At 40.2% G+C, this 17,273-nt stretch overlaps 1 protein-coding gene across 1 annotated transcript in view; it reads right to left on the reverse strand.

Moving 5' to 3' along the window:
- Nucleotides 1-17,208, reverse strand: part of APOO (apolipoprotein O) — a 72,793-nt gene extending 55,585 nt beyond the window's left edge. The window contains exons 1-2 of the mRNA XM_067545043.1: nucleotides 17,106-17,208; nucleotides 3,990-4,100 (exon numbers count right to left, since the gene is read on the reverse strand). Coding sequence (XP_067401144.1) covers nucleotides 3,990-4,100; nucleotides 17,106-17,204 — 210 coding nt within the window. The 5' untranslated portion in view covers nucleotides 17,205-17,208. The remainder of the gene's footprint in view (nucleotides 1-3,989; nucleotides 4,101-17,105) is intronic.
- Between the last annotated feature and the right edge of the window lie 65 nt (nucleotides 17,209-17,273).

Here is a 17,273-nt window from a genome sequence, read left to right on the forward strand (position 1 = left end):
GCACAGAGTTCATGTCCCCTGTCCAGAAAAATGGTGAAGAAAAGCAATCTGCATGGACACTTGCCTTTTCCCCAGCAGCCATGGATGTCTGTTTGAGAATCCGGAGCAGCCAGCGGAGATGTAAATCAGCATGGGAGGGAGGAGAAGCGGGCAGAAGGGGGAGCAGGCGGGTAGGCATGTGAGCAAGTGAGAGACTCTATCCCTCTTGCTCGTTATTGTGGTGTGAAGAGGCAATGCAACATGCTGTTTGAAGGTAGCTGTGAGGCAGGCTCTATACCCCCAGGCAGAGCAGAAAATGCAGCAGCCTGCCTGCTTAGTTGTTCCTATTATTAGTTAATTGTTCCCATTCTTAGGCCTGCTTTACTCTATAGACTCATTGACCAAGGTCAGCTTTTTGCACCAAAGCAGTGGTGGTGTAGGCATGGACATTCTCCCCTCCCCCCCCACATCAACTCCCCTGATTTTGCAACAAAATAAAACCACCTGGAAGACAAAAGAATTTTTTGCTCCAAACTTTTAACAACAAAGTGTCAGTGTAGACACCACACTTGGTTCTGTCATGGTAAAAGGACTCCAGGAAGTGTCCCACAATACCCATCCTGACTGCTCTGGAGTTTGAATTCCGCTGCCCTGCAGCCATCCGCCCCTCCCCCTGTAAAATCTCAGGAATTTTTGAAATTCCACATCCTGCTTGATCAGAACTCACATCTCATCTTCCCAGCTGACCATGGCGGCTCCACGCATAAAACGCTTTCCCGCTTGAAGCACACCAGAGCTGCTGTACCCGATCAGCATTTGGGGAGAAGAGGCTGTGCAGTCTCAGCTCTGCTCCAGCCAAAAGAATTTTGATACATAAGGTCAAATGTCTTGTTTAATGGCGGAGAAGGGCTATGAACCGGACATACTCCAGTGCCATGCAAAAAAATCAAGGCGCCGCAGCAGAGGTACCAAAAGGCTAGGGAGTCAAACTATCGCTCTAGTGCAGAGCCAAAGACCTGCCACTTCTATAAGGAGCTGGAAGCCATCCTCAGCAACAACCCAACCTCCACCACCAAGAGACCCATGCATATTGGACTCAACCCCGACAAAGAAGTCATGGATGAGGAGGTTGAGTTGCTGGATGATGCAGAGCAGGGAACCATGCGTGCATCATGCGCTTTCCCTGACCAACCCACATTGATGTCAGTGAAATGTCGACAGTGATCCACAAGCACCTGCAGTACCATAGAGAAGTACCCCCTTTCTATTGATGTACTCCGTCACAAGATTGTCTGAGACCAAAATTGGATTATATGGGTGCCATCACCCCTAACTGCAGGAATCCCATCACTGTGAAGCCATCCACTATTTCACGCACATTGCTCAGAGTCACAGTCCTTTGCAGCAGAATGTGATTAATGCCCTGCACACTTGCGATAACACGGATCCAACAGTGGACTTCCTGACTCCAAACTGATTACTGACCAACCGGTAGCAGTCTGGAGTTGCCAGCTTCCACATGGCGATTGCCACACACTTCTCCACTGAGAAGGCAACTCTCATTCGCGTGTCTTTGCATCGCAGGGCAGGGGCGAGCTCCGCACAGAGCTCAATGAAGATTGCTTTGTGCATTCGAAAGTTTTGTAGCCACTGCTCATCATTCCAGACCTGCATAATAATGCAATCCCACCCACTCAGTGCTTGTTTCATGCACCCAAAAGCGGCGGTTCACCATGTGCAGATGTTCCGTGAATACAAACAGTAATCCGGCATTGTTTGTTTGCATGGCACACAGCAGGTCAGGTGCCTCGGATTCCAGTTCCGATTGGGTGGTCATGATATAGTGTGCAACCAGCCACTATGTGTTCAGAACACTGACAACAACAGTGGAGAGCAGTGCAGTTCTAGTGTAGACAAGGCTTCAGTGCATTTCCCCAGCAACATAAAACAGGTGTAAAAGTTTTTTAAGCTCATTTATATTTAAGGCTCATTTATGTTGCCAGAGCAATGTAAAGGAGCTTCATTGTAAATGATAGTAAGGAAATCCTCAACTAGGAAGGTTTGTATGCTCTCGCTTTTTTCCTGTGCCAGAATGGCACAATGGGGTTAGATTACAGCTCAGGATCTATTTTATTTACCCATTAAAAAAGATTGAGGGCAAATAAAATGTTTAGAAAGCAGTCAATAAAATGTCAGGACAGTCAGAACAAAGCACTTACCAAAGTAGCCAAATAGGACTATAACTGGAATGCAGGGTACTGGTTACAAAAGTATATTTGTAACTTAACTTCTATGGGTTTAGGAAACGCCGAATAGTTGTGACTTTTTTTCTGTATTTTAGTTTAAATAAATTACCAAAATTATTGAAACTGGAATGATTATATTGTCTTTTGACAAATAAATTGTGCCAAATTTTTAATTTTTTGGTGCAAAATTAAAAAAAAAAAAATTTGGCACAAAATTCCCCCAGGAGTAGATATTGTTCTGACCAGTTGTGTCTGTGGGAAAGAGTGCTAGCTGGATGACTGGGAGGCAGAATGGGAGACAAGAAACAAGAGAATCAGAAGAAGGCAAGAAAGACAAACACCAGTTTAAGGACAGTGTGACTCTTGGAGAAGCCTAATGCGATCTTTTGGGTCTGCTGCTGGCTAAACAGACTTGTGGCTGTAAACCACAGTGCTATTCCCTGGTTTGTTTTTGTTCCCCATGAGTTTGGAGAATCAGCACTTTTGTACATTCCTTGTGAATAAACAAGACTGCATCAAAGAAAATATCACATTCTGTCATCAATTTCTACTCTGAACTGGAACAACTTACCAGGCCCAAATTTTGACTAGCCACTCAGGACAAAGAAGAGGTAATGGCCAATCAATATGCAGCTCTAGTTTATAAACAGATATGTTTTTAATAAAAACTATCCAGATGAATGCATAACTAAAGTGTCCACAGGCTGTTACTTCTGTAAACTTGCTCATGACCTTGATTTTTTTCATTGTTGCTTATTGTGTTTTGTCCATATTAAGGACTTGATTCTTCAGTACAACAAAGTCTGGGAATCCCTGCACCCATGCAGAAATGCAAGCAAATAGGTTGCATGGCAGAATTGTAAACCTTATAGAGCAGGGACCATGTGTCATCTCTACAGTGAATGATAAATACAGTTGTATTTTAAAGTAGACAGGCTTTTGGCATTGTTGCTTTATTTAAGCATGACAATGAAAGCTAACAGAACTCCTCATATAAATAGCACGCAGTGTCTGCTGGAGAAAAAGCAGGGGATAAGACATTCCCAGGGGTGTGTGCAAGGGAGGGGTGGCGAGCAGGGGCATGGGCTCCCCCAATCAGTGGAGCGCAAAATTTCTCCTGATTCGGGGCTGGGAGAGTGAGCTCCTCTGGCCTCGAGCCAGAACAGGAGATGATGACAACTCCCTCAGCCCTGGAGTCACAGGGGGAGAGCCAGCTCCTCTGGCCACCAGGGGAGAGAGAGCAAGCTCCACCAGCCCTGAGGAAGAGGGGGCGGGGGGGAGGGAAGAGCCAGCTCCTCCAGCCGCCACAAGGGGTGGGGAGGGTGGGAGCTCCTCTGGCCCAGGGGAAGAGGGGTGGCACAGAAAGTGCCCCTCCAATAGCGGCCAAATTTTTATTCCTGTGCACACTCATGCGTTCCTGTGGGTTAGACCTACTAGTATTGGCAACTTTCTTACCACAGAAAACTACTCAGTGAAAAATATTTTATTAGGGGTTTTCAGATATGGAAGAGACTATTTTATATATGAGCAAGTCTCAAATGTCAAACAGGCCTCAAAACATATAGTTAGGAAAAGTAAAAGAAAAGCTCATGGACTTTTTCATTGCAAGTTTAAATTAATTATTCCTTTTTCCTTGTAACATGAAGACAAACATGCAAACATTTTTGCCCTCCCAAAGTAAATGATCTTTCTCTGTTAGGTATGTGCTTCTCCATACACCATTACCAGAACACTGTGAAAACAACCAGAATGGCAGGGTCTTACCTCATCAATTTTTAGGAACTCTTTTTTTGGAGTTTCCTTTTCAGAGGATGAAGCATATACTTGGAGGGGCAGCAAGCTCAGGCTAGCAGGCATAGCTCCCAGACGCATTACCTGAAAACAATATAAGATTATACACATTTTATGCACTCTGCTGGAAACGCATTAGACAAGTGTGTTTGAATACTTTCCATACAGATAGCTATATGCACAGCACATGTAAACCTAAGTTGCACTGAAGAATGCAACATGCTCAATAGGTAAGAGCCAAAACACTCAGAAAATCAGGTATAGAGTTGAAGGGCACAATATATAGATGTGTATATTTTCTGCATTTTACCTCATAAGAAGATTCACCCTCCCTCTTTCATTTGAATTACACATTTATGGCCAATTTTTGAATTGTAGGTACCTGAAGTCATGCTCATAAATTCATAATTCTTCACGCATTTTTATTGAAGTGGGGATTTGGAGGTATCATGACATTTCCTTCAGTAGAACCTGTGGGTGCTCAGCATCTGTGAAAGACTGTCCACTCCTAGTGAGGTGCCAAAATATGGCTTTAGGTGTGTAATGAGATAACCACAATTGAAAGTTTTGACCTTTAATTCCAGCCATCTCAGTGACTCTGAGATACCTCCTACACTCACATGGGAGCCCTGAGATTGCTACAGACAGTATTTAATTTGTCATGAAAGAGGTGCCAGGGCTCAAGCAAAAAAAAAATTTTTTTTTAAACTTTCATAACTGATGTAGCAAGCCCAGAGGTGCTGGGGCTATGAACTGCCAAGTCTAGAGGTGCAGGGGTTTCGTCCTGGCACAGATTAAGCACTGGCTACAGAGATGACATTGCCAGCTTCAGGAAAGACGGAAAGACTATGCTACTTTTGAAAAGCCCTTGTATCTGAACACACAACAGAACTACCATCCTGAAAGCAGATATCATCTTTCCCATTTCCAGGATGTGGGCTCCAATGCATCTTTTAAATAGACAGTAAAGAGTGATGGAGTTTAAAACAGAGACAAATGGAATTTTGGAATATACTGCCAGTCAAGATGACTGTGAATTGAAACTGGGAGCAAGGAAGAAATTTTTCCAGGAGATATTTGTTCCCACAACTCCTCCAAAGTAAGAGATTTAATCCAAAAAAGCCAGTTAACCCACACAAGACCCTTCAAGAGTCTCACATTCATATAGTACTTTTCACAAATAAACTTGGGCGTGGTCTACATGTGAAATTGCACTAGTATAACTAAAGGTGTTATGTTGCATCAATTTAGCTAAACCAGTGAAATGTTTATGTTTTAATAAAGGTAATAATAGCAGTCCTTAGCGAGGGTGCAATACCTTAGATGCATGCTCTGGAACTCTGTTAGTTAGTGGTTGAATGTTTAGAAAAGAAAGTATACCAAGTATGTAGAGAATATGTACTTTTTAACCCTCCCCCCAAATGTTTATAAACCAAATTACTTCCATCATGTCAGAGACTGAATGCTGACAGGACTAAATTCAGTTTAAGTTCAAAATGTTTTGTATATAAAACAAATAGCAGCAGCAACTGCTTTTCAATTATCCACATACCAGATAAGAGGTCAAACTGATAGACATGTCCCCCAGCAGAAGGCAGTTCACCAGGATTGGGTGCAGTGGAACAAGTCATATGCAACTCTTGCTCTGCCATGTGGTCTAGAGCTGGCTAGCACTGCCCTAAGTGAAAGTAGGATCAGCCCAGCAGAGGCTGGAACTAGACATGATAAGAAAGATGCCGAACACCAAGCAATCTCTGCCCAAGAAACTCCTGTTCACCCCTCGAGAAATAAAGTTCCTCTATATCAAAGTCAATACGCCCTTCAGCGCAGCTGCTCTGCAAGATGAAGGGGAATGCAAATTGGACCTTTCTATAAAAATAGGGGTGAATCTGGCACACCGTATTTTGTGTGATCTAACATCTCAAAAAACAGCCAAATAGAATCTTAATCAAACTTCTTAAAGTTTTTTACTTGTGTGCCAAGAAATATCATGTGAGAACTAGCTCACAGGATCATGTATTTTTTTTTTAAAAGTTTTAAATGTTTGAACTTGAAGGAGCTGGCGATGGGTAGAGGGGGATAGGAAAAAAAACCTTGCTTACAATGGAAGTGCTTTATCAGCCATAACTACTGCCTTACTAACACAGCTCTACTCTTGCCAGAACCATCAACTCTGTTTTACAGCAGAGCAAAGATGTGACCTACTTTGTTAATAAAAAACATTTGCTTAAGCTGACAAGAAGCATTTTTACACACACATTAATAGGCCTTGACAATAATATAAATAATATTTAACCAATGATTAATTCTACAGTATATTTCCTCATTATTTCTAAGCTACTTGGAATCTGTATGTTATTTTTATTTTACTGCAAGCCTATTCTGCCACTAAGCAGACAAAAATCCAAAGTACAATTTCATTTTGTAAGTACTCCTCCAAGAAAGTTGTACTCATTGGGATTTTTCAATAACAGTTATTCCAAAACCATAATGAACAGTTTAAATATTTAAAGTTAGCATATGTTCCACACAAAGTAGTAATAAACTAAACAGTTTTATTGTGATAGCTACTAAACCATGAACTACACTTAAGCCAGTAATTAGGGATAAAGGCGCTTATGATATAAAACTTCAAAAACGCAACTCCAAAAACATGTCTCCACTGCTCTGGAAAACTGTGCACAAAATCTAATTTTCCTCTATTTAGTGTATGCAGATACATTGTTTGTACCTTCAATCCAATTTCCTCTGCAATGAGTCTTCATTATAGAAACATCTCTTGTACCTATACAAAAACAAGCTGCTTTCACTGAATATTCTTTCCGTTTCTTAATGATGACTCCAATGTAACAAAAAAAACCAGTATACTGTACTGTTAGGCAACAGACCAAAATTGAAACAAGTAGTTATATATTTATAAAAAAGAAAAATCAGTATTTAAATTTTCAAGTAGTCTTCTTACTTCTTTTAATGAAAAACCTTGACCATATTGTTTCCAGATTGTTCTAAGTTTCCCTTTTCTTTTATTCTTTATTTTTAAAAAGTGATATATAAAAAGTCTCAACAAAGTAGATATAATATGGCTCCAATCCTGTAGCCTGGGAGAACCACTCCTCTGCTCTAAAATAAGAGTCAGTATTGATAGGGGTACACACAGAGCAAGAGAGTTAGATTTATTGTTTACACTGTGGTAACTCCAGAAATGCATGAGGCACTTTCAAAGGGTGGTTTTTTAATTTATTTTTTAATGAGAACAAAAACTAATTTAAGATACAAGAATAAATCAAATCTTCTTCTAGTGAGAGGGCACCCTTCAAATCACAGAAACATTGTAATGGCCCTACACATCACTAAAGTTTGTACCACACAAAAGAATTGCTAACAGATATTTTTTAAAATGTTTTACAAACATAGAAACATTATTTACGGTGTATTGTGAAAGGTGAACTTGACCCATTTTCGGAATTTACTTTAGGATCTTATTTCGTAATACAGTATTAAGTGTAATTTCTAATTTATCTATTTTAGTAAGATTTCTGATATTAATTGTACTTTCAACTTGCTCACTCTTACTGCTATTCAATGAGTACAAAAAAGGACTGCATAAGGGCACAACTTTTCTTCAGCCAGTGCTCTGTATTTTCATAGCTGAAAAAAATAAGTTATTTGTTGCTTTTGCAAACTGTGAACAGAGTTCAGCTTTATCTGTAGATACTAAATCACAGCAAAACATATCAGCCAACTGGTGGGGGAAAAGGCTATCATATTTCATCTCCCATTGTTTTGCTTTACTTTCTACAGTCTCAAAAATATTTAACAATCAACTTAAAAAATTCCCATAAGAAAAATAAATCCTATTCTGCCTCACAGGATAAACAGGAAAAAGGAGCTAAGGGGCAAAGTGGAGCTTTTTTCTGTGACGATTTCTTCTATGTAAATTTCCTAGGGCTTTTCTGCACAAACTCTTAGTTTGATGCAAGCTGAAGTGTAAATCTTCCGCACCAGCCTGCCACATGTTAAGGGTCTGCAGGGACCCTGCTGCTGCACCTATAAATTCCTTAGTGCTCTTTGATCTAACCCATTTCAAACCATGGTAGATTAAAGCACACTAAAGAACTTTTAGTGCACGGCAGCAGGATCCACATGAACACAGTACACTGAATGGTAAAGCAGTGTACATTTGCACTTCAACAAGCAGCAAACCATATGTTCATGTAGACAAGCCCCTAGGCTGCAGGACTGCCTCTAAAAAAAAAAAAAAAAAAAAAAAAAAAAAAAGTCAGGTTGTCAAGACTGGAAAAACTTTTCCCCTCTTGTATCTGGAGTACAAATGTCAAGAATGAACAAATGGCCATTTCCCCATTGCCTGAAGTCAGGGGGTTGGTTTTAGACACTAGGATTTGCCCACCTTTGATAGTAATATCCAATATGAGCCAGTTACTCCATAATTATCTACCACGGATGTATCTCACTTCCTCTAAAACATCTGTACTAGCCATTGTAAGAGAGGATGCTGGACTAGATGGACCATCGTGTGACCTAGTATAACAGATCCTATGTTCGAAAAATATCCTTTCAGACATTCATTTCCTTCACTGACCACTGCGTTTCATGTGTCATTATAGTGTCCCCTATTGGCACTGACTTTTTTCCCTCTTTTAAACAAATTCTGAAAGATGTTTTAAAAGAAAACTGCTACAAAACAAACAAAATAAAAACAGGCAAATACACTCTGGGCCATGCAATTACAGTGTAACACGAATTAAGTGTTATTTACATAAGCCAAAATTGTCAAAGTTAGGATCCTGAAGTGGCCTTTATTTTCAGAAATATTCAGCACCCACAACTCTCCCCCCACTGAATTCAAAGGGGGATGTCAGTATTCAGCCCCTCTGTAAATCAGGGCACTTCTATTTAGGTGCTTAACTTTAGACAGCCAGGTTTGAAAAGTTTGGTTTTCGTAAGTACCTATTACATATTTAGGAAAAAGTTGGGTGGCTTGGAAAGCAGAAATGAACTCAATTTTATATGATCTGGTTGCTTACTTATTCAGCAAACTAGACATGATGCCATATTTGAAACAAATTACTTCAGGACTGGAAAGTTTTGTCTTCTTACCCTCTCTTGCTAAAGGGAAAATAGAAGCTGAAATTTCACAGAAACAAACCACTTCATATTGGCCCTCTGTAGGAAGAGAGACACATACATACAAACCACCATGCACAATTCTAAATTTCACAATTCAGTTTTAAAACAGGTTGTTTTTATAAAATAACTTTAAAACGAAACATTTTACACTAACATTTTAAAGTTTATATTTTCTTTTAAAAATTAATTCTGCAAGAGTATCAGTTTCAAGATCTCCCGAGGCAGCTAATACACATCATCTTGCCCTGAAGGAAGAAACAAAACAAAGGGGAATGTTCAAACTACTAGATCATTTAGGTCAGGCAATAATTTGTTCACCCTCCTGCTTGTAAAGATATTGACTACCAAATATAATAGCTTTGTATTCTACAATTACATGTGTAAATTTGAGATAAAATCTGCTGCTGCAAGCATTAGTTCTACTGAGACTGTGGGCAGGAAGTGATTGTGTAAAGATCGAGGGAGGAAGAACAGCAATTCAACATGTGATATGAACCTAACCAAAGAAAAATAATTTCTAGTTTAGCTGTTCTAAATTTATCAGCATAGTACAGTTTGCTCAGCTTTGGACTCGAGAATTTTGTCCTAAAATACCTAATAATAATAAAGTTTCCTTTTTCCTTTTCTTATCACTAGTTTCTTCATTTTTATATACAGTAGAACCTCAGAATAACTAACACCTCAGGAATGGAGGTTGTTCATAACTCTGAAATGTTCATAACTCTGAACAAAATGTTACGGTTCTTTCAAAAGTTTACAACTGAACATTGACTTTACACAGCTTTGAAACTTTATTATGTAGAAGAAAAATGCTGCTTTTAACTATCTTTATTTAAATGAAACAGGCATAGAAACAGTTTCCTTACCTTGTCAAATCTTTTTTTTTAAACTTTCCTTTAAGTAATTTACATTTAACACAATACTGTACTGTACTTGCCTTCTTTTTTAGGTCTCTGCCGCTGCCTGATTGCATACTTCCAGTGCCAAATAAGACGTGTGGTTGACCAGTCAGTTTGTAACTCTGGTGTTCAAAACCCTGAGATTCTACTGTATAATGTAACAAATTCTTAAAACAAGTGGTCTGAGCTAGTGTAGTAGTTTAATTGGAAACACACTATATACATTATCTTAGTTTTTTATCATTAACACCTCAATTTTATGGAGTGCATTTTACAAGAAATTTTAGAATTAAGGCTTTCACTTCTAATGCTAACTTTGCTGATTAACATCACTTGGAGCTATGGAGCTGTATAGTGAAAAATATAAGCAAGTATACAGGGAAATTAGTGCAAGTTGTCCATTAAAATGACTAAAAACAATGAGAGTTCTGTGGCACTTTGTTTTTGCTGTATACAGACTAACACGGCTACCCCTCTGGAATTAAAATGACTGTAAAAGTCACAAGTTCCCACTTGACTTATTGTGAATAGAGCTGGTCAGGAATTTTCTGACAAAACAGGTTTTTGCCAGAAAATGCCCATTTATTGAAACCAAAATGTTTTGGGAAAGTATCTGTTTCACGGAATCCTAGAAATGTAGGGCTGGAAAGGATCTTGAGAGGTCATCTAGTCTAATCCCCGCACGCTGAGACAAGATTAAGTAAACCTAGACCCCATCCCTGACAGATATTTGTCAAACCCATTCTTAAAAACCTCCAATGAACAGGATTCCACAACCTCCCTTGGTAAACTCTTCTATTGCTTAATTATTCTTATAGTTCAAAAGGTTTTTCCTAACAGCTACCTTAAATTTCTCTTGCTGCAAATTAAGCGGATTACATCTTGTCCTACCCTCATTGGACATGGAGAACAACTGATCTCCAACCTTTTTATAACAATCTTTTACATATTTGACGATAAGTACTTCCCCCCCCCCTTTGACCATCTTCTTTTCTTTAGACTAAACATGCCCAATTATTTCAAGAGCCAGGTCTATGCTACAAGTTATGTTGGCATAGCTATGCCATTCACATGTGTAAATAACCACATCCATTCCCTAGCCAATCTATGCCAACAGAAGAGTGTTTCTATATTACTACACCAGAAGCAAGAAGTCTGTCAACATATGCTCCATCTACACAAGGGGGCTCTGCTGGTATAGCTACCCCAGTATAGCTGTATTGGCAGAGCCCATGTAGCATAGACAAGCCCAACCTTTCCTCATAGGTCATATTTTCTCATTCTTTTATCATTTTTGTTGCTCTCCTCTCGAATTCATTTCAGTTAACTTCTAGTAGAACCCTGTCTAGTTTCCTGCCAGGTTGTCACGAGCCCCAAGTCTTCCAGGATCTGCAGGTCTGGGGCAGCCCCGCCACATGCAGTGCCCCAGGACTGGGGATCCCCAAACTTACAGCTCTGCTGCAGGGATCCTGAAATACCTAGGTCCAAAGTAAGGAGTCTGGAAGCCCTGAGAAACCCAGATCAGAGTTTCCCAGAAGGCGCCTAGAGGCCCTCAGAGCCACGGCTGAGCCAACAGCCTTAAAGCTTGGGAGCACAGGCGCCCAGACTCAATTTCCTTTCACAGTTTTTGAAACAAAAAACATTCAGATGATGTCCAAAAGAGTTTAAGATTCTCCTCTTCTGTGGGAAATTGAAAAAATTCTGTATTTCGTTGCAAAACAGAACTAAATTTGTTTTCAAAATTTTGGAATTTCCTACTGAAGGAAAATTAACTTTCAGCCAGTTCCATTTGTGAATTCCTACTACTTGTCAATAGATGGCACTAGAGACCACTGCTGTTACCTTGAAAAAAGCACAACTGCCGTTTGTGTAGTGATTCCTCTTAAGATTGTAGATTGCTAAATGCAAGTGAAAATGCAAGTTATAAGACATTAAGAATCAGTAGTTAATTGTTATTTATCCTGAACACTAATAATATGCTCAGCACTGTACAATAAATCCATTAAAAATGTGTTTTGAGCTCAAGACACCAATTAGCTACAATTCAACACCATACTGGACGTTTTAGGATATTACTCTGTGAAATATAATATAATTGTGCCAAACTCTTTGGGTCTCCTGACATTGTGGGGTTTAAGATATCATGGGAGAATATGATGTTTAACTTTTTGGGGGGGGGGTAAAGAAACATACAATTAAATAACTTGAACTCTCTGAAATACATGAACATACCGTACATCCTTTCTGAACATTAAATTGCAGGCATAACTGTAACACACTTTTTCTCTGGACATGAACACTCAATGATACTCAAGCTATTTACTGCTCCCATTTTTCAAAATCTACTCTTCTCATCTTCATGGTTTGCATTTATTCAGAGACAAGACATTTCTGCTTCATACTGAATTAATGGCTCATTCCATACCAGTGGTTACTGCTGATGGTATGGAGCCGAAATGCAAGGCCATCTCTTGTCACTAACACACAGATATCCACCAGAGCAGTGCCATGAAGACAAGGTATGTTTTATACATTCAATATCAGACATTCAAAGAAATTCTGGATTTCAGATCCCTGTTTTTAGAGTAGGCCCAACAGTTCCAGACACAGCACAACACATAGCTAGGTAGGATACCAAGGACTGAAAGCAAATTATCATTCTGCTGACCAACTAAGTATGGAAATCTTAGGTGATTAAATCTACACCTTTGAGGGGGATGGTGCAGCATGCACTACGGCTGTTGCAGACCAGAAATCCTGCAGCAAGGCAAGCCAAGTAACTATGACTTATGATATAATGGGATTACTAGAGAGAATCAAAAAATAATGGATTAAAATAAAGAGGTGAGAGAATACTAGCACAGAATGGCCATGATAGAGTTCCAGTCTTGGGGATATACAACAGTCCCATTGTCCTTGATGGAGGTCAAGAAGGCAGGCCCATACTTTGATTTATAAGGTCTACCTCAGAAAAGTACATGAGTTGAAGAATTCTTTTATGAAGACAGATACAGTAAACAACTAGACACAAAAATCTGTCAACTGTATGAAATGGTAGCAATACTCTTACATTTGTTATTTTCTTCTAGGCAAGTGATATTAAAAATAATTAAAATATATGAAAACTGTATTAGATGAAAATAAATACATAAGAAAATGTAATGGCTTATTAAATGATAGAGGAAATATTCTGGATTCTAATTGTTCAGCTTTATTTAAAGAAACAACAAAACCCTGCCACTCATCATTCAAAGACTCCCAAAAATTAGAAAAAAATACAAGTGGTCAATTAATGAATCCCATGGTCCCATTGTTAAATCAGGATTAGAAACCTTATTTAATTGTTGGCATATAAGAAATAGCATGGTTTCATTCCCAAAAGAAGAAATAAGGAAAGGAATACCAAACAACTATAATTACAAATTTAAAGACAAACCACAAGTAATTACCTAGTCATTACTAACTACTTGAAAACTGTGTTTTCCAATTTTGCCAGCCAGCAGCTTAACCTTCATAATATGAAAAACTGTAAGACATTCAAGAAGGCCTACCTGTTTATCTGATGGGTATAACAGGCGCAGACCCTGCAAGTTATTAAATGCAGGCTGACCCCTTTCTTTAGAAGAACCCCACCGATTTTAATAGTCGTCCATATGTGTGGAATGGCTAACAGAACCAGTACTTTAACAACTAATTTTAACCCCATTACTGTGATTTAGGGTCATAAATGACCTTCCAATTCTGTGCTGGTGTGTTTGATTATAACTTAGTTATTGCTTGTTTAAATTTTAATTAAAAAGATTGCATAAGAAGAGAGTTAGAAAGAACGTCTGAAATGCTATACTGATATCATATTTGACCTGTTGCAATTATGTTAAAATATCATTATGAGCAATAGAAGTTTTGTAAAACATTCAATGCAACTAATGTGAAATTAATCACTTTAAAAGATAGTTATCTCCAGCTAGTTCTGCAGCAGTAGTTATAAACATTTCTAAAGCTATGCTGGCCACTGCTGTTACTGGATATATGAATAAAAGTACTTCAGGCACTACAGAGATTGGTAAACAAAGACACAGCTAAATTAATTTCACCCCCCAATACAAATGAGTGAGAAAAAAAAGTTGCTAAACAGAAAATGACAAAAATGGTTGAGAATAAGAGTGTTTTGAAACTTTTAGAACACTGTAAACAAGCAAGTAGAAAGTCAAAGATAGGCAGTGAAAGATTTGTATGGTAAATTCATACATTTCTAAGATCTTTAAAAGTATTGCGGTATTTAAGGGCTGATCTTTGTAGTTCATTAGTAGTAAGAAATACTTAGTACAAATATCTTACACTTGGCAGTTTCACATGATGTGCTAAATCAGGATATCTCCCTGTATTGCTGTATTTTCTTTTAAATGAAATCCAACTACTCTAGTCCACCTCCAATTAATTCATGCTGTTTACTACATTTGGAGCAACAGGTAAACAAATAGCTGTTCTGAAGAGATTATTCTGTAAGCAGCCAATCATGGAAAGGCTGCATGTGCATAGAGTTAAGAACATGTTGAAATTTACATAAGAAAAGCGATGCTGGGTCAGACCAATGGTCCATCTAGCTCAGTATCCTGTCCTCTGACAGTGGCCAATGCCAAGTGATTCAGAGGGAATGAACAGATCAGGCAATCGTTAAGTGATCCATCCTGTGGTCCACTACCTGCTTCTAGCAAACAAAGTCTAGGGACACTCAGACCATGGTGTTGCATCCCTGCCCATCCTGGCTAATAGCCATTGATAGACCTATCCTCCATGAACTTACCTAGTTCTTTTTTAACCTTGTTATAGTATTGGGCTTCTCAACATCCCCTGGCAAAGAATTCCACAAGCTGATTATGCATTGTGTGAATAAGTATTTCCTTTTGTTTTAAACCTGCTACCTATTAATTTCAATGGACGTCCCCATGTTCTTGTGTTATGTGAAGGAGCAAATAACATTCCCTTATTCACTTTCTTCGTACCAGTCAAGATACTATAGACCTCTCTCCTCTAGTCATCTCTTTTCCAAGATGAAAAATCCCAGTCTTTTTAATCTCTCCTTTTATGGAAGATATTCCATACCCCTAATCATTTTTTTGTCCTTCTCTTTACTTTTTCCAACTCCCATATATCTTTTTTGAGATGGGGCAACCAGATCTACATGCAGTGTTCAAGATGTGGGCATACCACGGATTTATAAAGAGACATATTTTCTGTCTTCTCAGCTATACTTTCCAAATGGTTCCTAACATTGTTAGCTTTTTCTACTGCTGCTCCACATTGAGTGGATGTTTTCAGAGAATGAGCTGCAATGACTCCAAGATCTTTCTTGAATGGTAAAAGCTAATTTAGAACCCATCATTTTGTATGTATAGGTGGGATTATGTTTTCCATTGTGCATTACTTTGCATTTATCAACACTGAATTTCATTTGACATTCTGTTGCCCAGTCACTCAATTTTGTAAGATCCCTTTGTAACTCTTTGTAGCCTACTTTGGACTTAACAATCTTCAGTCATTTTGTATCATCTGCAAATTTTGCCACCTCACTGTTTATCCCTTTTTCCAGATCACTTATGAGTATGTTGAATAGCACTGGAGACAGTACAGATCCCTGGGGGTCACCACTAATTACCTCTCTCCATTCACAAAACTGACCATTTATTCCTACTCTTAGTTTCCTATCTTTTAACCAGTTACTGATCCATGAGAGGACCTTCCGTCTTACGACTGCTTACTTCATTTATGAGCCTTTGGTGCGGGAGGTAGTCAAAGGCTTTCTGAAAGTCTATGTACAATGGATCACCCTTGTCTATGTTTGTTGATCGCCTCAAAGAATTCTAATAGATTGGTAAGACATGATTTCCTATACAAAGCCATGTTCACTCTTCCCCCAACAAACTGTGTCCATCTATGTGTCTGATAATTCTGTTCTTCATTATAGTTTCAACCAATTTGCTTTGGGGACTTGCTGTTTCCAAGCCTGTGCTTGAGTGTCCACGTGACATTGTGAAACCAGGCTCACAATAGCAGGACCAGGTCTCACAGCCACACTAATGCCTCTCTCCTGCGGGTAGCACTACACTACACAGACACACCCAAGGCTCCACCTTCAAAGCCTGGCTCAATTCATCTAGTTGTGGTGAACTGCAAAATTGAGACCTTAAATAAAATTAAAAATGCTACACCAAATTATCAGATTGTTAACATTAAAGAATCTGCCTATAGTATTTTCAGCACCCATCCTATTCAGAGCATAACCAGGCTCTGAAATATCCCTAGCCTCTGTTTGCCAGAAGCTGGGATTGGACAAAAGGCGACAGATCACTGGATGTTTGCCTGTTCTGTTCATTCCCTTTGAAGCACCTGGTATTGGCTGCTGTCAGAAGACAGGATACTGGGCTAGATGGACCATTGGTCTGACCCAGTATGGCCATTCTTATGTTCCTGTCTTTCGAACTGCATGGTTTCCCTTGCCACAGCTTTATCCTGTAGCACCCTCTGTTGACAGGCTGCACATAATACAGCGTCAAACAGCCAGTATCCAACATACTTTCAAACGCAATTCACACCTATGACAGGTGACAGGCGACACTCAGCGAGGCGAGCAGTGCACAGAGCCCTGAACTCAGGAAAGAAACCCCTGACGGGGCAGGGGCTACTTAGCAGGGGAGCAAACGCTTGGCCGGGGGAACTGGTGCGGGTCTGTAACAAGGCGACGGCCCATCGAGTGCGGGGGGAGAAGGGAGGCTGCCAGCGGGTGCCTGCGCCCCGGGCTGCGGCTACTCCCGCCGAGCTCGGTGGGGCTGTCACAAGAGCCACCCAGCAGCGAGCGCCGGCGACCACCAGGGCGTCGCTCGCCCTCCACAGCCCGGGCCGGGAGCGGTGGGGTCCCGAGCCCGGTCACAGGAGGCTCCCAACCAGACGCGGAACCCGGAGCACCCGGTGACACGCGGGGCGGGCGGCATCTCCGGGCCGGCCGAGCTGGGGGGGGGGCGCGCGCCCCAAGCCTTAGTCTCACCTTGCAGAACATGGCGGCGGCACCACCCGCCACTACCGCGCCGGTCCTCCTGGCCGCGTGCGTCGCTGCGCGATTGATGATGTCAGCCGCATGGCGCATGCGCCGGTACGGAGGCTGAAGGACAAAAGCGACTGGGTAGGACAAGCGCTGGACCGGGCGCGGCATCTT

Source organism: Emydura macquarii, unplaced genomic scaffold, assembly GCF_026122565.2.
Source record: "Emydura macquarii macquarii isolate MOO-44397 ecotype Brisbane River unplaced genomic scaffold, CSIRO-AGI_Emac_v2 contig_1043, whole genome shotgun sequence".
NCBI classification, from domain to species: domain Eukaryota; kingdom Metazoa; phylum Chordata; order Testudines; family Chelidae; genus Emydura; species Emydura macquarii.